Consider the following 22,068-nt stretch of genomic DNA (forward strand, 5'->3'; position numbering starts at 1 on the left):
GGTCCACCACCCCCGGGAGGGATCTGGGTAGAGACCTTGATTTTCGCCTCAACCAGGAAGTGATCCGTCCATGGCAGGGGGGAAATATTAGATATTTCCACCCACGGATTTTCCGCATCAGAACAGAAGACCAAATCGAGAGTATTACCCGCACAATGCGTAGGACCCAGAATCAGCTGGGACAGGCCCATGGCCGCCATGGTATCCATGAATTCGCGAGCTGCACCAGGTGGAACATAGCTGGCCGTGAGGGTGATGTTGAAGTCGCCCAGGACAAGTAGCCTGGGCGTCTCCAGCATCAGTTCAGCGACCAGCTGTGTCAGCTCGTTAAGGGAGTCCGTTAGCGCACGGGGTGGCCGATACACCAACAGAATCCCTAGACTGTCCCTCGCCTTTAGGGTCAGGTAAATACACTCGATATAGGACGTCTGTCGGATGTGGTTCCTGGTGAGGGACACGGTGTTCCTATGTATCAAGGCCACACACCCCCCCGCCCACCTAACCTGGGCTGGTCCTTCACCGAGAACCCGGCAGTCAGGGCCTGAGCCCACACAGCGTCCCCTTCAGGCCCAAGCCAGGTCTCGGTAATGCAAGCCAGATCGCAACTTCGGTCCTCCGACAGATCGTGGAGGATGTGGGTCTTGTTGATCGATCTGGCGTTGCACAGGAGCAGCGACAGGGTTTGTGGCACGGTTGGAGTGACCCTCAGGTCCCTTGGGTTGGGAGAGGGACAGGAAGGGGAGATAGATATGAAGCATCGATCTCGCCTTCCCCTGGAACGCAAGTCCCTCCTCCCACCGCCATACCTCCCCCTGCCCCACACAACCTCAATAGGAGCTCCGCTCAAGGTGATGTTATCCCCTTCCTCCCCAGCCCATGCATCCCCCGCGTCCATAACCTCCCCCCACCCTACACCAGCAATTTAAAGAGCAGAGGTTAGCCACCACAGGCATCCTCTGCTCTAGGCTAACCCACAACCTCCCAAGCCCAGCAAAGACTGCGCAGCTGCGCAACTGCGGAGTCCCGCAACGGTGGCCCTTCAGTCCGTGGGCGGCACTCCCGGGGCGGTGCGCAGATGCGCACCTCCGACACCCCGGAAGGAGGCCGCCCGGCAGAGGCGCGGCTCTGGCTGCGGAGTCCGGCGAGGAGGCGAAGGGGGCGTGGCAGGAAGGTCCGGGCATCCGGCTTTTAAGCTCGCCGCTCTCACCTGGCGAGCACTCTCCCTGTCTTCCCCCCAGGAGTCTTTAAAGGGCCCGCTCCCGGCTGCCGCAAAGTGCCAAAGCAGCCTACAAAAGAGTCCCGCAACGGTGGCCCTTCAGTCCGTGGGCGGCACTCCCGGGGCGGTGCGCAGATGCGCACCTCCGACACCCCGGGAGGAGGCCGCCCGGCAGAGGCGCGGCTCTGGCTGCGGAGTCCACTTTCCACTTTATGTTCTATCATCCCCAACAGAAGATATTTGTATGTTCAAATTTGTTGTTATTATTGTATATATTTCTTGCCAATATTTTTTTGCTTCTTTCCATGACCACCACATATGACAGTATGAGTCCATAACATAAGAAAATTTCCAACAATTTGGTTTTGTTTTCTTATACATAAAGAAGATGTTTTGAGGTGACAAATGCCATCTATATATATCATTTTATAAATTGTTTTTCAACTCTTGACTGACAGTATATTTTATTCCTCTACCCCATATTTCCTCCCATCATTCATAATCTAAATCGTGTCCCACATTTTGTGCCCACTTTATCATACTATTTTTAATTATCTCATCTTCTGTGTCCCATTTTGTTAGCATTTTATAGAGTCTAGAAATCATTTTATTAGTTGCTCTTCCAATTATTTCCTCCCATTCTGATTTTTCCATTTGTATACTTTAACTCTTATTAAAAATGCCCTGGTGAAAGGCAAGTACATAATCTGTCCTGGAATCACAGACCCCCCCCCCTACTCTCTCATCTATCCAACTTTTAGGAAGAGCACAAACAGTTCCTACCTCTCGGGAAGATTCCAGATGGTGCAGTTGGGGGACACTTGCTCCTCCAAGAGGGAACTAACATCTGGGGTCCCTCAGGGAGCTGTTTTGTCCCCCACTTTGTTTAACATTTACATGAAACCGCTGGGAGAGATCATCCGGAGACACGGGGCGCGGTGTTATCAGTATGCTGATGACACCCAAATATGTTTCTCTGTGTCTCCGACTGATGCAGTGACTAAGGATGGCGTCTCTCCTCTGAATGCCTGCCTAAAGTCGGTAATGGGCTGGATGAGGGAAAACAAACTCAGTCTGAATCCAGAGAAAACGGAAGTACCGGTGATAGGTTCCCCAGGCCCGGGGAAGGAAATTTATCCACCTGTCCTGAATGGGGTCACACTTCCCCTGAAGGACGAAGTTCGCAGTTTAGGAGTACTTCTGGACTCGTCCCTGCAGTTGACATCTCAAGTAGATGCGACGGCCAGAAGTGCTTGCTATCAACTTCGGTTGATATGCCAACTGCGACCCTACCTGGGCCAAAGGGACCTTGACCTCTCATCTAGATTTCTGTAATGCGCTCTACATGGAGCTACCCTTGTACCTAGGGTTGCCATAATTCTGGACCTCCAAACTGGGACAATTGTAGGACAAAAGTAGGACAACATTTTCAAATGTAGGACATTTTTTTAAAAAATGGAGGACATGCAAAAAATTGATGTTTTTTTTAAAATGTTAATATAAATGCATGTTTCTTAGGCATGATCAAAATGGAGGACATTTTGGCATTATTCCTAGACAGATGGCAGAAATGTACTTCCCTTTCTGGCTAACCTCCCCCCCCCCCATTCCAAACAGCATATTTGGGCATTGAAGAGGAGGAAGAGTGGAAAAGGCAGAGGAGGAGGAAGAGGAGAAGAAGAAGAGGAGGAGGAAGAAGGGGAGGAAGAGGAGGAGGAGAAGAAGAGATGGAGAAAAAGAGGAGGAGGAAGAAGATGAAGAAGAGGAGGAAAAGGAGGAAGAAGGGAGAGGAAGAAGGGGAGGAAGAAGAGGAGGAGGAGGAGAGGAGGAAGAAGAAGAGGAGGAAAAAGATGAAGAAGAAGGGGAGGAAGAGGAGGAGAAAGAAGAAGAAGAGGAGGAGGAAGAAGGGGAGGAAGAAAAGGAGGCAGAAGAAGAGGAGGAGGAGAAAGAGGAAAGGCTCTTTCCCCTGCCTGGCTGCCTCCGTCGCCAATGGAGGAAGCCAAGCCCGAAACCCCTGCCTGGCTGCCTCCGTCGCCATTTTGCCCCCACCCCCGGGATTCCCCCCCCCCAGAGACGGAGGCAGCCAGGCAGAGGTTTGGGGCTTGGCTTCAGCCGTCCTCCAAGCCCCAGCCAAGCCTGGAGGACTCCGCGATTGCGGAGGAGCCCCCAGGGCATGGCTGGGGCTTGGAAGACAGCCGTCCTCTAAGCCCCAGCCAAGCCTGGAGGACTCCGCGATCGCGGAGGAGCCCCCAGGGCATGGCTGGGGCTTGGAAGACAGCCGTCCTCCAAGCCCCAGCCAAGCCTGCAGGACTCGCTGGGGGGGGGAGTCCCGGGGGCAGGACCAAACCGGGGCGGGACCATGCGGACCCGCCCCAAATCGGGAAAGTCCCGCCCCCAGGCGGGATATGGGAAGCCTACTTGTACCAAGCCCGGAAGCTTCAGTTAGTACAAAACATGGCAGCCAGATTGGTCACCGGTGCATCTAGGTTTGACCATATAACACCTAAGTTGAAAGATCTTCACTGGCTGCCTATTCACTACCGAGCGCAACACAAGGTGTTGGTTATCACCTATAAAGCCCTACATGGCTTGGGCCCGAGTTACTTGAGGGACCACATCTCCCCATATAATCCGCCCCGCACACTCAGAACATCCGGGAAGAATCTTATGGAAATTCCTTCGTCCAAAAATGTTTCCACTTCCCAGTTGGTCTTTTCAGTGACAGGCCCCCAGATTTGGAGCAGTCTTCCCGAGGAGCTTAAAACCTTTCTCTTTTGTCAAGCCTTCCCCTCTGAAGAATGATGTTGCGTATTTCTGTTGCCATCAACTCTCTGCCTTACCCTCTTGAAGAATTGTGTTTAGAGTTTATATATTTGTATGAATGTATTATTGGATTTTATCTATTTTTATGAGATGGTTTGTAATGGTTTTAATAGTCTGTAAACTGCTTTGATCTGTGGAAAAGCGGTATACAAATAAAAGTAATTATTATTATTATTATTATTATTATTATTATTATGCCTGCTGGAATTTTGTAAGTTCTTTGTCACTGTTTTCCTTTGCTTCATCTTTTAGATCATTTATCAGTGGTCCCCAAACTGTGCCCTTTAAAAGATTTTGGACTTCAGCTTCCAGAAGCCTCAGCCATGTTGGCCAATAGTGTGAGATTCTGGGAGCTGAAGTCCAAAATCCCTTAAAGAGCACAGTTTGGGGAAGACTGCTTTAAATCTTTTGTTAGATGCCCCAAAATTTTACACTCGGCTTATCCATAGGTCATATGAAAATCCATAATTTTGACCTCAAAACCCTTGAGATATACATGAGGTTGAGTATATATGCTGAGTGTGAACGAGAAAAGCAACAGGTTTTCCCATGGTCCTGTTCTGGGCTCAGATGTGGCCAGACTGGGCCTTGCAACTTGAGATGATGCAGAATTGTAAACATGCCAAAACCATTGTGCTTGATGATAAGCAAATAGAAAAAGATATCTCTGGCAAATAAACTATTTGTGGTGGGAGACATGTAAGATGGATGGTTCAACTTCAGCATAAACAAGACTTGGAAATCCTGTTGAATTTTTTATTTATAATACTAGGCTGGGTGTTAATATACATATTTCTGTGGAAAAAATGTATTGCCCACACACATACTGCTTAAGACTTCAGATAGCATGCCTAGCTCTTGTGATAAATTATGGAATTACACACACACACACACACACACACACACACACATAATAGTAGGATTTGGAAAAGAAATGAACACTTCAAAACACACAAAGGGATTTGAAGGTGGATGTGTGTGTTTCAGAAGGAGGAAAGCAAAACTGAAACTGGTTAGCAATTCTCAGATGCCTAAGGTTGGCCTGTAAAACAGATGAGAAAATGTCTAGAAACAAAGCGTGCAAACAGAATTGCAAGGTTTTAAGATAACACCAGAGAGAATGAAATACCTCACAACCTGAACTATTTGGCTCTAACCAAAATTGACTGGGAACACAATGCAACCTATCAGCTGGGAGTTTAGCTAACAAACAGTGGTCCTTGTGTCAAATGTGGCTTAAGTCTAGGCAATTGCACTGTTGCAAGGAGTAGGACCCATAAAATCCCTGATTACACTGAGCAACTCCCTTAATTTACAAATTCAGCTTCTGTTTCTGCGTCTGCCACACCAAATAGCGGACTAAGTTTGGTAGGTCTTGCTGCTTCTGGAGTTTTGGCTTACCTGTATGTGGTTTGCAGAGATGGCAAGCTGATTTGTGAAAGGGAATATACCTTCCCTGGAATATCTCAGACATGGTGCTGTCACTGACAGGTGCAACAAAGATCACGCATCTCCCCTTGCATGAAATTTTTTTAATTTAGAAAGAATACTAGCATGCAAAGGGTTAGGGCTTACATCTGGACTGGGGCTCATAAGATCTTAGTCCTAGATGTGGAAACACTCTTCTGTCCCAGTCCATTTTGTCAGTGTATCCTTCTTTACGTGTGTTACCCGAAGTTAGGCACAAGACTACAGTTGTTGTTGTTGTTGTTGTTATCATCATCTTTTATTTATGTAGTGCCACCCACTACAGTTCTCTTTGCAGTACCTTTAAGAAAGATAAAGATAGATGGGGGTGAAGTTTTTAACAGCATAGTTTATTTAATGGTTCTTTAACTTCTGCTTTACATCTGACCCCAACAGATCTTAGAAATTCTACAGTGAAATGTTTTGGACTGCAAGGACTGGCAGGCATTGTAGGTCAAAAGCATCTGGAACTGTTCACCTCGGACATACACAATAACAGACTAACATAACAGTAGCTGAAGCAGAGTGCTGGGAAGCTTCTAAGCAGGGGTAGGCAACCTTTTTGAGCCGGGGGCCGGGTTGGTGTCCCTCAGGCGACTGGGGGGCCGAAGCCGGGGGGTGGAGCTTCAACCCTCCGGGGCGGGGCCACATGCGGGGGGTGGAGCTTCCACCCTCCGGGGTGGGGCCGTGTGCCGGGGGCGGAGCTTCCACCCTCCGGGGCGGGGCTGCGTACCGGGGGCGGAGCTTCCACCCTCCGGGGGCCAGGCCTCCCCACCTTTGCTGGCCCCTGACGGGGCCCCAGGCCCCGTCAGAGACCGGCAAAAAAGCTGGTGGGGGCCACCAGCGCTGGAGGGCCCCCTGGAGGGCCCCAGCGACAGCACCGGGCCTCCCAGAGGCCCCCTGCCGTCCCTCGGAGCCCTCCTGGAGGGCCCCAGGGATGGCAAAGGGCCCCCCAGAGGCGACCTGCCGCCCTCGGAGCCCTACTGGAGGGCCCCAGGGATGGCAAAGGGCCCCCCAGAGGCCCCCTGCCGCCCTCGGAGCCCTCCTGGAGGGCCCCAGGGACGGCAGCAGGCCCCCCAGAGGCCCCCTGCCGCCCTCGGAGCCCTCCTGGAGGGCCCCAGGGACGGCAGCGGGCCCCCCAGACGCCCCCTGCCGCCCTCGGAGCCCTCCTGGAGGGCCCCAGGGACGGCAGCGGGCCCCCCAGACGCCCCCTGCCGCCCTCGGAGCCCTCCTGGAGGGCCCCAAGGACGGCAAAGGGTTCCCCCAGAGGCCCCCTGCCGCCCTCGGAGCCCTCCTGGAGGGCCCCAGGGACGGCAGCAGGCCCCCTGCCGCCCTCGGAGCCCTCCTGGAGGGTCCCAGAGACGGCAAAGGGCCCCCCAGAGGCCCCCTGCCGCCCTCGGAGCCCTCCTGGAGGGCCCCAGGCATGGCAGCAGGCCCCCTGCCGCCCTCGGAGCCCTCCTGGAGGGCCCCAGGGACTGCAAAGGGTCCCCCAGAGACCCCCTGCCGCCCTCGGAGCCCTCCTGGAGGGCCCCAGGGACGGCAAAGGGCCCCCCAGAGGCCCCCTGCCGCCCTCGGAGCCCTCCTGGAGGGCTCCAGGGATGGCAGCAGGCCCCCTGCCGCCCTCGGAGCCCTCCTGGAGGGCCCCAGGGACTGCAAAGGGTCCCCCAGAGACCCCCTGCCGCCCTCGGAGCCCTCCTGGAGGGCCCCAGGGACGGCAAAGGGTCCCCCAGAGGCCCCCTGCCGCCCTCGGAGCCCTCCTGGAGGGCCCCAGGGACGGCAGCAGGCCCCCTGCCGCCCTCGGAGCCCTCCTGGAGGGCCCCAGGGACGGAAAAGGGTCCCCCAGAGGCCCCCTGCCGCCCTCGGAGCCCTCCTGGAGGGCCCCAGGGACGGCAGCAGGCCCCCTGCCGCCCTCGGAGCCCTCCTGGAGGGCCCCAGGGACTGCAAAGGGTCCCCCAGAGACCCCCTGCCGCCCTCGGAGCCCTCCTGGAGGGCCCCAGGGACGGCAAAGGGTCCCCCAGAGGCCCCCTGCCGCCCTCGGAGCCCTACTGGAGGGCCCCAGGGATGGCAAAGGGCCCCCCAGAGGCCCCCTGCCGCCCTCGGAGCCCTCCTGGAGGGCCCCAGGGACGGCAGCAGGCCCCCCAGAGGCCCCCTGCCGCCCTCGGAGCCCTCCTGGAGGGCCCCAGGGACGGCAGCGGGCCCCCCAGACGCCCCCTGCCGCCCTCGGAGCCCTCCTGGAGGGCCCCAGGGACGGCAGCGGGCCCCCCAGACGCCCCCTGCCGCCCTCGGAGCCCTCCTGGAGGGCCCCAAGGACGGCAAAGGGTTCCCCCAGAGGCCCCCTGCCGCCCTCGGAGCCCTCCTGGAGGGCCCCAGGGACGGCAGCAGGCCCCCTGCCGCCCTCGGAGCCCTCCTGGAGGGCCCCAGGGACGGCAGCGGGCCACCCAGAGGCCCCCTGCCGCCCTCGGAGCCCTCCTGGAGGGCCACAGGGACGGCAGCGGGCCACCCAGAGGCCCCCTGCTGCCCTTGGAGCCCTCCTGGAGGGCCCCAGGGACGGCAGCGGGCCCCCCAGAGGCCCGCTGCCGCCCTCGGAGCCCTCCTGGAGGGCCCCAGGGACGGCAGCGGGCCTCTCAAAGGCCCGCCGCCGCTGCCGCCGCTGCCGCGGCTGCCCATCGCGGCTTTTCGCCGCTCTGGGCGCCGCCATTTTGGGCGGCAAAATGGCGGCGAAGTCTCGCGCGACCTCCCCCAAGGTCGCGCGAGATTTCGCCGCCATTTTGGGTGAAAAAATGGCGGCGCCCATAGCCCCAGAGGCCGCTCTGGGCGCCGCCATTTTTTCAGCTAAAATGGCCGCGAAGTCTCGCGCGACCTCGAGGGAGGTCGCGCGAGACTTCGCCGCCATTTTGCCGCCCAAAATGGCGGCGCCCAGAGCGGCGAAACGCCGCGACGGGCGGCCGCCGCGGCGGCGGCGGCAAGGGGAGGCAGGGGCCGGTCGCCAGGCCTCCGCGGGCCGCATCCGGCCCGCGGGCCGGAGGTTGCCGACCCCTGCTTCTAAGGGTTTGTTAGTCATTTAACATCCTTCTGGGCTACCATACAGATCTAAATAATATACGTTTTATGTGTTGGGCATGTGGGCTTGGCAATACTCATGCTCTTCCCTCCCTGGAGAGGAGTATTACTTTAACTGCAGCAACAACTATCCACACTTACACTTTAGTGTTAAAATGCTGTTGGTAGTAATGCTTTGAGAGAATGTGATCTCAAACTTTCTGTGTGCACACTATTGCAGGAATCCTCACATTCTAATGTGGGAAAGGGAAGGAATCCACAGGGTTCCTGCTCATTAACAAGCTTCATTTATATACCACTTCATACTGCCTAAGCAGTGTCTAAGTGGTTTACAACTGTAAGCTAATTTGCCCCCAACAATCTGGGTACTCATTTTAGCGACCTCGGAAGGATGCAAGCCTGAGTCGAGCTTAAGCCCTTTTGTTGGTCTTGAACTCGCAACCTTGTGGTTTTGTGTGAGTGGCTGCAGTACAGGCATTTAACCACTGCGCCACTAGGGCTCCTTACATCACGTCTCTTCCCTAACTGCATCCTCCATGTTGCTTTGCGTTAAGTGGGAAGATCCCATGTAAATCTTGTCGATAAAGTAGCTTTAGGTCATAAGGTTGTGTTGGGGGAGGGGAGCAGTGTTATGCTGCTTTGCATTTGGTCTTAATATGTTGCTTTGAATGCTTGGAAGGCTGGGTATCTTGTTTCATTGTAAGCACCATGCTAAAATGGCTACCAGCCATGCCTGTGACTGTACAACAGTGTTTGTGAGCTTATTGCTACAAGCTCAACCAGTGGGATTGCAGAGTGGCAATGACAGGGTCTGCCCCTATCCAGTATTCTGTTGACCTTGTTGGTCTTTCGTCTCAAGTAGCTCCTCATAACTGTGTTGCTGTTCAGTGGTCCACTGACTAGCATGATGCAAAATGAGTAAGATTTAAGCTTAGAAGGCTAATTTTCTGATGCAGTTGATGGTCCTGCAGCTTTGTTTTTGCATTCTGAATGTGTACAATGTGTAGATCTACCTCATCAGAGCTATGTGACAATAAACTGAGGACAGTTTATTGTGAATCAATGGATGCATATCCTCATTTTGTTGTGTATCTATTGTGAGCAGTGGTTGCAATCTTTATTAATCTTTATTAGGTTGAACTCCATTTATAAATAGGTCAGAATCTGGAAGAGTTACTTTCTGGACTACAACTTCCCCATATTCCCCAGCCAACATGGCCAACACATATATGCAGACTTGGTGGAAGGTGTAGGAGTTGTAGTCCAAAAAGTAACATTTCTCAGCTCTGTAATAGCACATCTGTAGCATTGTTTTCATGTGTTGTCATAACCTCTGCAGTGCCTTACTGAGAATTTCCTATATGGTAACAGTTGTATAATGTCAAGGTTCCTCTTTATTTTCCCTACAGACTGAAAGTGAAAAACAGAATCCTGTCCCTTGCCTGGTAGTTCAAAGGGCTTCAGACAGCTTGCCCAGGATCTGTGGGTGTGAAGATGGATGATAGATCAGTTGCTGGCGGAGACTCAGCTCCTCAGTCAAATGGTATAACCACTACCAAAGAAGGGGCACCAGTTGCCCGCCCGCCTGCAGCAAAACAGAAACTGAGCAAGAACTCAAATCAAGCAGCCCAGCTTCCTAGCAGGAAACAGCCAGTCCCTCCTGCCTCTCGCTCTCCTACGGTTCCTTCTGGTGCTCCCAAAACTCTCAACAATGGGACAGTGAAGAAGGCTGGTGTATTGCATGCCAAGCAGCCGTTACTTAAGAACAATGCTGCTACCAACTCATCCACTAGAACAACAGCAAAAAAAGTGGCAGGAGACAAACCTGGTGGGGTGAAGCCTCTGGAAAAAATGGGTCCAGACAAAGAGGCACAGCAAAAACCCACAAAGGCAGCAACAGCGGCAGCAGCTTCAGGTATCCCTTGCCAGCCTAATCTCTTCTACATTGGGTTAATAGTATCATCCTGATCTATTGAATGTTTTGTGGGCATTCTCAGGAGACTTTCCCTTAGTTCCTAGTCATACCTGTTAATGTACACCTGGGGTCAAGGCAAATATTTCCAAAGAGTACCTTCAAATGTAATATTGCCATTCATGTCCTGTATGCTGTACTAAAAATCTAAATTGTTGTACCGTGGGCCAAAATTCCTATTACTATTGATTGAGAAGGGCAAAGCTGTGAAAATAAAGGAAAAGTTCTCTTTCTGCAATTGGTCAATCTCTTTGGGCCCCTTTCTAAGCTTCTGAAATTTTGTCAGGGGCTTGCATCTAGGAGCAACATAAAGTCATGATGCTTACTGATATCACCTGAAAACCTGAGGTTTCTTGAGTAATAACCTCTGTGTTTGCATTCCACTGTGAAGATGCAGAATACAGTGGTACCCCGGGATACGAATTCACCGCGTTGCGAAATTTCCGGGGTACGAAAAAGTTACATTGGAAAAAACTGTTCCGGGTTACGAAAGATTTTTCGGGTTACGAAATTAATTTCGGCGCGAAATTCAAATCGGAAGCCGCGGCTAGCGGCTTTCCAGCGCCTTTTCGGGTTGCGAAATGTATCGGGTTACGAACGGCACCACAGAACGAATTAAATTCGTAACCCGAGGTAGCACTGTATGCAGCCATGCCATGCCCCCTGGTGGCCTCTAGGTAGCTCTTTCGTTCAGCCTTAGGCAGTGAAAGTTTTATTTTTTCCCCCCATGTCTTGCTGTGCTGTTGACTGAGACATATATCTTTTTTGTTCTTTCCCTAGCCCCAAAGACCACTTCCACAAAGCCCAAGAGATCTGAACAGACTAAGCCCTCCAGGTATGATGTTGGGCACTGCTCTTGCTACGTGCTGCACACTTGGCACCAGCCGAGGAGCCAGTATCTTAATGTTCTTGTTAAATCCTAAAGTGTTAATAATTGCCAGGCCTTGAGGCATAGCCGAGTGAGGTGGTAAAGGGTGGTGCATGTTGTGTTTGATGGTATTTCCAGCTTATCTTTCCTCCGAATAAGCCACTTCCCTGCTATGTTCAGACCCCAAGAGAGTGCAACAGCCCCAAGTGACTTTCAAGGCTCAATGGGGATTTGAACATGTGTCTCCACAGTCCCAGTCTAGCACTGTCCAGTACATCACAGGGACTCAGAGCTAGTTCTTCTAGGAATTAGATAATACCCTGCTTGAGTTAGGAGAGAGCATAAAAGGGTGTGCTCACATATGGAGGATAGTTTGGTGAATGTCAGTAATGTAATGAAAGTGAATTGTATGAATGGTGGGATGAAGTGCTTCCAGTTATAGCTGAAGCCAAACACACCTTTTTCAGGACAGAAGTCATAACTTTCCTGATACTTCTAACTTAGTAGTTCATGGTGTAGTTTCTTGTGCATCTAATGAGGATCCTGTCTGAGCAGTGGCTAAATACAACATCAAGACCCTCTAATTGCACAAGAAACTAGCCTACAATAACAAGTTGCATAAAAAACAATTTACCAGGGTTTGTGATACCAATCCTTGACCATTTAGTGACTGGATTTTAGCATTCATTTGCATTTGCAGCCTTTTCAGACTCTTCCACATTCAAACAGCAAAGTGGAGCAGGTGGGACTTGGTCAGATCATACGTTGAGCTGGGTCTGGAGATTCCAGTAAAAGAGAAACTGCTATGTCTAGTGAAAATGCAAATTTGACTGCATCTATCTAGGCATAAGTAGTGTTTTTGAGAAGGTTAAAACCAGCACCCTGGTGTTAAAGCACTCTACTGCCTACTTGGGTGTGAAGTCTATATTTGAGAGTTTTACACATGGGGAAAAGAATTAAGGCTGTAGTCTGAATTATGCAAAATAGAGATAGCTACTATGTTTATCTTGCTTGAAATATTCTACACCAGAGTGAAAATCATGTGGTCTGTGGGCCACTTGCAGTCCCATGTGACCCTTAGGATCTTCAAAAACCTTTTCTGTCTGAAAAGACACTTGCTGGGGCCAGATTGGATTATCCCAAACTATTTCATGGCACCCCTGCAGAGAAAGTGTCTTAATTTCATCAGTAGCGAAAAGTGCCAAAACATTATTTTTGGCCTGTCCAAATGGTATTGCAACAATGAATTGTATCTCAGGAGAGTTAGAAATGGTGGTGACTGCCACCACCACCACCCCCAGGCTTTGGGATATGCCTACTGTCAATCTTCAAAATCCGTTTTAGTATACGTAATAGGAATTAGTTTTAATCCCTGCAGTAAATTAATACCAAATTCAGAGATGACAAAATGTATCCAGACTTTTGAATTCTCCAGAACTTTTCACTAGGTAAGATGGAAAACCATGCAGAAATTGGAGAGGTAGGCAAAGTCATTTTGGTCCCAATCTTAGGATGGGATATTTTTGTGTATATGAGTGGGAAATAAATGAACAGTTAGAGCAGGGGAGCAGTTAGACAGTCTCCAAATACTGGCTACAGGGAGACTTTCTCTCAGTCCCACCACACTCACAGGCATGCTTGGTAAGGACATGAGAGACAGCCTTCTTCTCAGTGGCTGCTCTGAGTCTGTGGGACTATTTCCCACAGGAGGGTAGAGTATCCCCTTCTCTTTTTGCCAGCAGGCAGATACTGTACCTTGGCTGCTGCTGAAAGCTCTTGCAATGTGGAACATTGTATTTCTGTCCCTTCTGTTGTTATGTTTTTAAGTTTTCTAATTCTTTTAATGCTGTGCTTGCTTTTAAACATCATATCTTATTTAATGATCTTTCAGTTGCTCTTTAATGTTGTTTTGGTATTTATTTATATTGCAAAGCTGCCTTGGAAGAAAGGTGGGATAGAAGTGAAATGAAGTAAATGCATCTCTGTGTGGGAATTTGCCTGAGCTGATTCATTCTATGATTCTATATTGTAAAAACAAGCAAAAGGAGGGGAGCTCAACTAACGCACACACACATACAGGCACCAACACATTTGGCACATTCACACGCACATAACACAGCTGGTATACCAGCAGATCTTTGGCACCAGGAGAAGGAGTGTACAGAAGGAGTGAACTGCAAGGTTTATCCAAAAAAGTGATCTTATTTTTGATCCACTGGCTGAAATGCATGTAGCTGTCTTCACATGTAGCCTTTTCTCTCATCAAACTCTGGCATTGTTAGGCTAGCCTGGTCTCAGTTAATTGCCAAAGGCTTGAAATGCTTTATGTGTTGATGTACATCAGGATGCTGGCAAGAAATAGTCCTTGTGTGTTCCAAAGGCTTGAGCAGAATTTTCTCCCCATCACCTAATTGTTTGTTCTCTGTTCTCAGGACTTGGTTGCCAGGGGCTAAGAACACAACTTCATCATCCTTAAACAGGCCACCAGCCAATGACAAAAGTGTGGGCAGACCTAAGCAGACAGCACCGCCTGCTGGTCAGCAGCAGCAAAGTACTCTGTCCACACAAAGAGGTAAGCAGCGTATATAGCATAATTGCGGAAATGAAGCATTCCCTGTTGCACATTATGAAAATGCTGGACTTTGCAGTCCATAAATGCTGCATCTGGGGAAATACAACAAGTCTATGAAAGCGTGTGCTTAATCTTCTTTGGCACAGTCCGAAAGGTCTGTTTCCATACTAATATTCCAGACTAACATGACAGGATATTTCATTATTTATTAACGATCAACAGATCAGACATACAGATAAAATATATCAAACAAAATCAACATCAGAGCAAAAAGGGGAATAATAGTAATTGAGAATCAAAATACAAAGTTTGCGCTTCAAAAATTTAAAATTAAAATTTAAAATTAATCATTATAAAATTTTAAAATACCATTTTACTCCGACAGATCATTGCTGCTGTTCAAAAGCCAGCCACTTTAATTGTTACCAATCAATATTGGTCTGTCAGCAGATAAGATACATAAAACTCATAAGTTCTTCCAAGAATTGAATAAATAAAAATGTGACGATAACCATTATAGAAAGGTCAATATAACAATATATATCCTACTGGCTATGTTCTAACATGGCTATGTCTCTGAATAAATGGGAATGTTGAACATTCCAAGGAATTTTGGAGACAAGCATATGTATGTGTGCATGCACACATGCATACACAGCTGCTATACTAGCAGATCTGCATATAAATGAGTATTCAAAGAATAATCCATGGCTTTTATATAGTGCTTTTGAATTTTAAAAGCACTTAATTTCTTGTTGTAATCCAAGGATCACAACCCGGTAAACTAGATTGGTGTTAACTCCTACCTTGCAAATGGAAGATTGGAGGTAGAGAAAGTAGCTTGCCTAATCACACCTAGTGGGCTAATGACAGGCGAAAACACCAGATCTTCTGATTCATAGCTTAGTCTCTTGGCTGCTGTGCTGTGTCAAGTGTTACCAATGAGTTGAAGGTGCCATTTTTCTTGATACATTAAGAGTTTTAGTCTTGTAGCTGGTATTTCAAGAAGGAGTTTGTGCCAGCTGAATTCTAACGTAAGATGTAAAGGATTGTAGTAGTAACATTATACTGACAGCCATTACACCTTGGTTTCTCTCTTGCTTGATAACATCCCAAGTGGCAGATGTTTTTTTTAAAATCATTTTGGGAGTGCTAAGGAATATGAACAATACCATAGACTCAGAAAAATCATGGCAAGTAAAAAAAATGGCAGCGTCCTGGGGGAAAAGATTTTTGGACTACAGTGCGCCCACGCCATACGCGGGCGCGCCATACGCGGACTTGAGCGTATGCGCTCAAGCCGCAGCGCAGGGCGGAAGGGGCGGCGCGTCCCATTCAATTGAATGGGCGCGTGCGCCCGCGCCGCCACGCACGAGCCCCATTGTTTCCAATGGGGCTCGAGCATAGGCGGAATTCGCCTTACGCGGAGGGATCCAGAATGGATCCCCCGCGTAAGGCGAGGACGCACTGTACAATCCAAAGAATTCTCTAGTTAGTATGGCCATACTGGCTTGGGGAGTCTGAAGGATGTAGTTCAAGAAAATTTAAATTCTCCCATTTTAGGAAGAAGACTGCCAACTAGCTGATGATTTCAGTATTCTTTGGGTAGATGCTGCATGAAGTCCAACTTATCCAGTCTCCACAAAGGGACTTAAAGTGTTGTTTATTGTTCCAGATGCCTCTAGAACTGCCACCCCTCTGAATGCCAGACCATCAGCTTCCAACCCCGCCGCAAAGGTGTCTTCTGCCTCAAAGAACCCCAAAGCCCTAAATGCCAAATCACAGTCTGAGCAAAACCTTGGACAGAGGAATGCCACTGTGAATACCAAGCTCACCACAAAGAAGTTTCCAGAGCCTGCTAAGACCAGAACTCCTGCCAGTGCAGCGTTTGCAAGTGCCCGCCCAGCCAAACCACAAAAAACCACTAAGGTCCCACCTCCAGGAGGCAGCCCAGGCAAGAAGCCTCTGAAGAAGGATGTTCCTCCTAGCCAAGAGCAGGCTTCTATGGAAAGCAAGATTCAGAAAGCAACTTCCAAGGAAAAGGAGGCCATGATAACCACTGGAGACACAGAAAGTGTTACCATGGCAGATATGGGGGCTCTGCAAAAATTGGACCCTGTGATGGTGATGGAGACGGCTGGCCAACCCATCTCTCAAGAAGGAATGTCTGTAAGCTGCAGTGTAGGAGTCTCAGGGACTGAGCAGTTGGAGCTACAGGGCTTGGAAGAGGATGATGGGGCCAACATGGTGTTAGTTGCAGAGGAGCTGCCTCCAGCAGTGCTGGAAGCCTCTCCGGCCCCTCTTGGTCCACAAATTGTGCAGGTTTTCTCTCCCAGCGAGATGCCTCATTTGGCCGCTCCTGAGGCCCTGTCACTCCCCGGTGGTTACAATGAACTGCTGCTCTGCAAGACAGCTCTTCCTTGCGAAACATCTACTCCCGTCCATTTGGAGTCTGCCTGGAACCCCCTTCCTCTTCCTCCAACACAGTCCTTAAGGCCTGCTGAGGAAGCCACATCTTCTGAGGACTTGGAAGAGCAAGCATCTCCACACTTTGAAGTTGCAGGGGCCCTTGGGCAGCTGCACTCATTGCCTGATGTTGAAAATACCCATGAAGACTTGAATCCTCTCTTGACTTCCTCCCAGGGGTCCCCAATTTTGGCTGAAGGTGAAGCTACCCTCCCAAGTCACAAAGAGGGACTTCCTTCTCCTGGATCCTTGGATTTTGAGGCCAAACCACTTGAAGAGCCCCATGCAGTTATGCACTTGGTACCAATAGCAACAGAGTGGGAGTCACCTGCCCTTGACGTGGATGCTGCCTCTGCCAGGGAGGCAGATCCTCCTGCTTTGGCAACCCTTGCAGGGCTTGTGGCAACAAAGTATGATAGCGAGCCTGGCACTGAGGAGGAAGACCAAGTCCCAAGGCTCTCTCAAAGCCTTGAAGAAGAGTTGCAGCAGCAGCAGCAGCACATTGCCCCTCTAGAGACAGAGAGTGCCAGATGGAGGAACTCCCTGGAACCTGCAGCTGAAGATGGTGAGGTGGCTGAGGAGGATGACTTTCCTCTGAGAATGGAAGGGCTGTCTGCATCTACCAACAGTGGTACAGACGGAGCTCCAGCAGAGGGGTTGCATGTGGCAGAATGCTTGGCTGTCTGTGAAGCTGTTTGGGACCAGCCTCTTCTTTTTTCTCCTGCAGCAGCAGCTCCACTCCATAGTGAACTGCCAGGGGATCTGCCAGCAGATGATCTGCCAGTGTATAATCTGCCAGCGGATGAAATCTTTGGTGACCAGTCTAGTGGGTTGGCTGAACATCCTGGCATTGAAGACCTCAGCAATGATGATGACAATGATGACACAATAGCTCCAGAAGTATGTGTGCAGCAAGAGGAGGGTCCTCTGGACATTATGCTCCCACTGTTAGATGAGACATTGCCAAGTGGTGGAGGTCACAGTGACGGTGATGCTGATGGTGTCACCACTGCTGCTCCAGGATCAATGCATAAACCCCAGAGCCTGCCCGTGAAGAGCCTGGAGTTACTGCAAGAGCCTCCAACTCAGTTGCCTGGTGGTCCAGAGCTGCCACTAAGCAGGACAGGTACAAAGGGCCATTCCCCAGAGCGAGGAGGCTCATCTTCCAAATCCAGCACTCTGAGTGGCCCTGATCTGGCAGGAAAGAGCAGCAGTGAGACGAGCACACCGGAGGAGCTGCGGGAGTACGATAGCAGCTCAGGAGTGGAGTCCAAGTCAGATGAAAGACTGGAGCAGACATGCCACCAGCTCTTGAGTCCCCTGGAGGACCTTCCTGGTGAGCTGGACCTGGGCATCCATATGGAAAAGGGGGATGATGAGGCGGAGACCCTGCCAGCAGATGAAGTCCTTGGTGACCCACCAACAGAGCCCACGGTATCCTCAGGAGAAGAGGAAGGGGTGGAGGAAGGGGAGCTGGATGTGGACCTGCTGAAGGAGGTAGGCTTTACCAAAACGGTGTGCCTGTCGGCCTCCCTTCCCCCAGGCAAGCAGCCCCCCTTGCCTCATTCAGTGGAGGAGTCAGATGAGCCTGGTTCAGGTGATGCCGGCACAGAAACCCCAGCTTCCACCAACTCAGCAGCCTCTTGCGATGTCTTTGGTGCCTTCCACCTCCACTCCACTGACAGCTGTGGGAAGAGCCCTGGCCTCTCCTCCCTTGAAAGCGAGGAGCATTCCACCGAGGGCTTGAAGGACCAGCTCCCCAAAGAGACCAACGACCAGACTTCTGTGGGTTGGGAGCATCCTTCCCCACAAGTCCCCCCAGCTGCTCCCCAAAAGATGGGAGGGCAGCAGCAGGAGGAGGAGGTGGAGCCTTATACTGTCAGTCAAAGCCTGGCTGCTGCAGGTAATGTATAGAGAAACCTGCCTTGTCTGTGTTGAAAGTGCCAACCTGTGCTGTCTCTTTCTCTCTTCCTATTTTTCTCGGTCAGTGTGCAATAGTACCCTGTAGGGAAGGGAGATGCAAGGGGTTGGGAGCTTCCTTCTCCATGTGTATCTGTTCCATCTGTGTTTCTAGACAAGCAGGCATACTCTTTTTTTTTGTCTGTGTGTGTGCGTGTGTGTGTGTGTGTGATCTTTTCCCCTCTACCACCCTCTTACAGACTTCCTCAGGGGAAGCTGTGTGTATTTTAGTGTGTTTCTGAAGAAAGGAAAACTTCTTAGCCTTTTGACATGTTAAATAAAGCATCACTTTGTCTATCTGATCTTGCCTGTCTTGTTTTTCCAGGAGACCCGTCCCCTGCTGCTTTTGGTTTGAGCTTCAAAAAGGGTGCCAGAGGGGGAGGGATCTAATTGAGTATGGCTCAACAGGGACTACCAACATACTTTTCAAGTGTTCAGGCAGTAGGGGTGAAACAGTTTCCTGTAAGGGGGAAGCACTGCCTCTGTCTGTTGTTGCTCAGTGGCTTAGATCAGATGTAACAAGAAAACATGGACCAGGCTTGGAGGATGGAGGGGGGATATGGATGATTATCTGAACTGGACCAGCATGACTGATATCTTGGCAGAAGTAAAACATATGGGAATGTTTGCAGACTTGTATTGCATGTAAAAGATAGTCAGGCAACAGAGGTGGTGCCCTCCAGATATTTGCTCCTAGACTGCATCAGTCCTAGCCAGCATAGCCACTAGTAAAGGGTGATGTGACTTCCTGGAGGGCTCTCAAGTTGCCCAACCTCACAGATGATTTTAATCTGTTAGCTGTGTCCATATGCTTGTTTCTCGAGTCCAGACTTGAGGCCCATAGTTGTGGTCCTGCAACATCTAGAGGCTCAGTCATTGCCCCATCCCTTTATTTAGAGACTCCCTCTCCCTTGAAGATTATTTTTCCTCATCATGCAATGGCAAAGTTACCTAGTGACTGACATCTCTTGCTGCCAGTCCAGGACTTCTGCATCTCTGTCCCTAAACTGGCAGGTCATAGAAAGGCTTTCCAAAGCACAGGAGGGGTTTAGGCAGGTTAAGCAGCAGAGTGCACAAAAGTGTGCAGGCACAAGTACAGGAAGCCTTGGAAGACGATTTCATCTTCTAGTTTGACTTTAGGTCATGGGTGGGAAACTGCATACAGAGTGGGGGCTATTCTTCTCTAGAGAGCTGCACTATTGCCCTTTAGCATGCTGTAAGTGACAGCATTTTGGCTGGGAAGTAAACCACATTTGCAGCTGGTTTGGGGTTGGTTTTTGTCCATTTGAGTGTGAAAAAAATCACCTAAAAATCAATATGAAAAAAAAAATTACAAAAAAAAAATTGTGGTGTGGTTTCAATAGCTGCACCTCAAGGTCCCAAAGTCTGCATGTAACCTGTGGGCTGCACTCTGCCCAGCCTTCCTTTGGCAGGGAGGAATCACTTAGAAGGCAAACCCATTCTTTGCTTTTCTTGGAGTGTAGGTCTAGAACCAGTGGGGTAGATCTCAAGTTTAATGTCAAGGAATTGTCTTTTAACAAGACAAGCAATCTGACTAAAATCAATTGTCCATTGAGGTGGGTCAGCAGGCAGGAGTGGAAAACCATGCATTTCAGGTGTTCTGGTAAATGATTAGATAAACTAAAAGTGTTTCCCCCTATTCAGACAAATCTGATTCTATAAAACTGGTAATGACTGACCAGCTCAGGCTTACAAGTATGTAGACCTCTGGAGCCCTTCCACACTAAACAATTGCAGCATTGCTATGATGCCACTTTCATGGCTGTGGCTGCATCCTGTGGAATTCTGGAGTTGGTAGTTTGGTCAGAGGCACCACAGAAAAGTGGAATTGACTCATTATAGTTGTATAGTGTGAAAAAGCCTTAGGAGTGGCCAACTTCAGAGTGTTCACTGTTCAGCCTTTAGGACCCACCATAGCCCACAGTAAGCTGTAAAATAAGCAGATAATTTAAAAAGATAAGCCAATGTGATTGGGGATTCACTTTCATTTGGGGGTGGGAGCTGAAGCAGGGGGATCCTGCAGTCTGTTTCCATGTAGAACTGCTGTCTATGGAACCTTCCAGAAACAGAAAAAGGTGGTTTTAGAGAATTCTTTCCCACTGGCCAGATAGGATTTTTTAATTTTTTTTTTTCGGGGGGGGGGGGGGGGACTGCCAAAACAGACTGGACTAGGCTAAAACTTTGACCTCATCTGACATAGCCTGGCTTTTTAAGTGATAGATGTAATACATGGGAGGGGGGACTCTCCTTTTGAAATTCACTTAGCAAGTCCACATGCTGGAAGGTTCTTTTTGGAGCTTTAGAGGTCTCATGAAATGAATGTTTATGGAGTATTGGTGGAAGAAGGGCCAAAAATTGAAAAAAGCCTCCTCTAATCCTAGTTTGTCCAATAGAATAGCAGAATTCAGTCAATAAATACTGTACAGCTTTTTTGCTGTAAATACTGTCGGCACTCTGCATTTGCAGCTTTGACTGTTGTGGATTTGATTATTCACAGATATTTAATTGATATATTCTCTAGGTTCTCCAGTGTGACTTAGCTGGAAGCTGAGCATGAAGTTACTCTGGACGACCTAGAGATTCCTAGAGAAAACACTTGTCTAAGCTTAGTTTTTTGCGGGTTTTTCAGGCTATGTGGCCATGTTCTAGACGAGCTTATTCCTGACATTTTGCCAGCATCTGTGGCTGGTGAAACATCAGAAATAAACTCTTCTATAACATGGCCATATAGCCCTAAAAAACCCCAAAAAACTATGGATGTCGGCCATGAAAGCCTTTGACTTCTCACTTGTCTAGGCATTTGTAGGACTTCCAGCAAGATTCTGTGGTCACCCTCTTGCTGATGTTAATCATAAAGCTAGAGGACCTAGCGATTCTTAGAGAGGTGTTCGCTCAGGTAAAAAAAAACTAGTGTGTCTTTTTAGTTGCGTTTTTTTCTACTTTTACTGGGGTCCTATGCCCCTAACCCCAGCAAATGTGGAGGGACCACTGTATTCTTTAAGCTTTCCCTACTAGTTTGTAGAGAATCTAAGAGGATGCTCTTGGGCATTTCCCCAACAACCCTGGAATAATCCAGGATTATACCTGCCCCTATTGGTGAAATCTGAAGTGGAGGATTGGGACAAATAAAGGTGGGAGTGGAGCTTGTTCAGAATGGTGGATCCTAGTGGGTTTGAGAAAGGTGAAGCTCTGTGCTGAGAAAAGAGGAATACAGTAGGTAAGGGGTCACACATGGATGTTGGGCCTCATAATACCCATTTCTGGCTTAAAAGTATACAGTGAGATTTAGAACAATAAAATAAAGAACTAGCATCAATTCTGAAAACGTGGTGCACACCAATTCCACTCTCCTTTGAGAAATTGGACTATGAGTGATGTTGGAGAGTGACTAGATAGGAGGTTAAGTTGGAACCAAAGCTATGATCTATTTATTTATTTATTTATTTATTTTTATTTAGGTATTTATATCCCGCCCTTCAGCCCTAATGGCTCTCAGGGCGGCTTACAATATTATTTTTAATCAGACAGTTCCCTGCCCTCAGTCTTACAATCTAAAAGACATGAAACAAAAGGAGAAGGGAATGATGGAGGGAAAGGGGATGAGGTCCAGTAGTTCTTCTCTCCCTCTAAGGCCTGGACCAAGG

The 22,068-nt window shown here is 49.5% G+C and overlaps 1 protein-coding gene across 2 annotated transcripts in view; it reads left to right on the forward strand.

The window, feature by feature from the left end:
* LOC149322005 (uncharacterized) overlaps positions 1-22,068 on the forward strand; it is a 33,409-nt gene that overhangs the window by 8,244 nt on the left and 3,097 nt on the right. Inside the window, exons 2-5 of one of the 2 annotated variants that reach the window (XM_089532890.1) lie at positions 9,976-10,481; positions 11,319-11,373; positions 13,839-13,978; positions 15,654-18,347. In XM_089532890.1, coding sequence (XP_089389016.1) covers positions 10,061-10,481; positions 11,319-11,373; positions 13,839-13,978; positions 15,654-18,347 — 3,310 coding nt within the window. In that variant the 5' untranslated portion in view covers positions 9,976-10,060. Of the gene's footprint in view, positions 1-9,975; positions 10,482-11,318; positions 11,374-13,838; positions 13,979-15,653; positions 18,707-22,068 lie in introns of those variants that run through there. The other variant, XM_089532882.1, reaches the window with a different exon arrangement.

Source organism: Sceloporus occidentalis, unplaced genomic scaffold, assembly GCF_023333645.1.
Source record: "Sceloporus occidentalis isolate IW3139 unplaced genomic scaffold, rSceOcc1.0.p SCAF_1, whole genome shotgun sequence".
Classification (NCBI taxonomy): domain Eukaryota; kingdom Metazoa; phylum Chordata; class Lepidosauria; order Squamata; family Phrynosomatidae; genus Sceloporus; species Sceloporus occidentalis.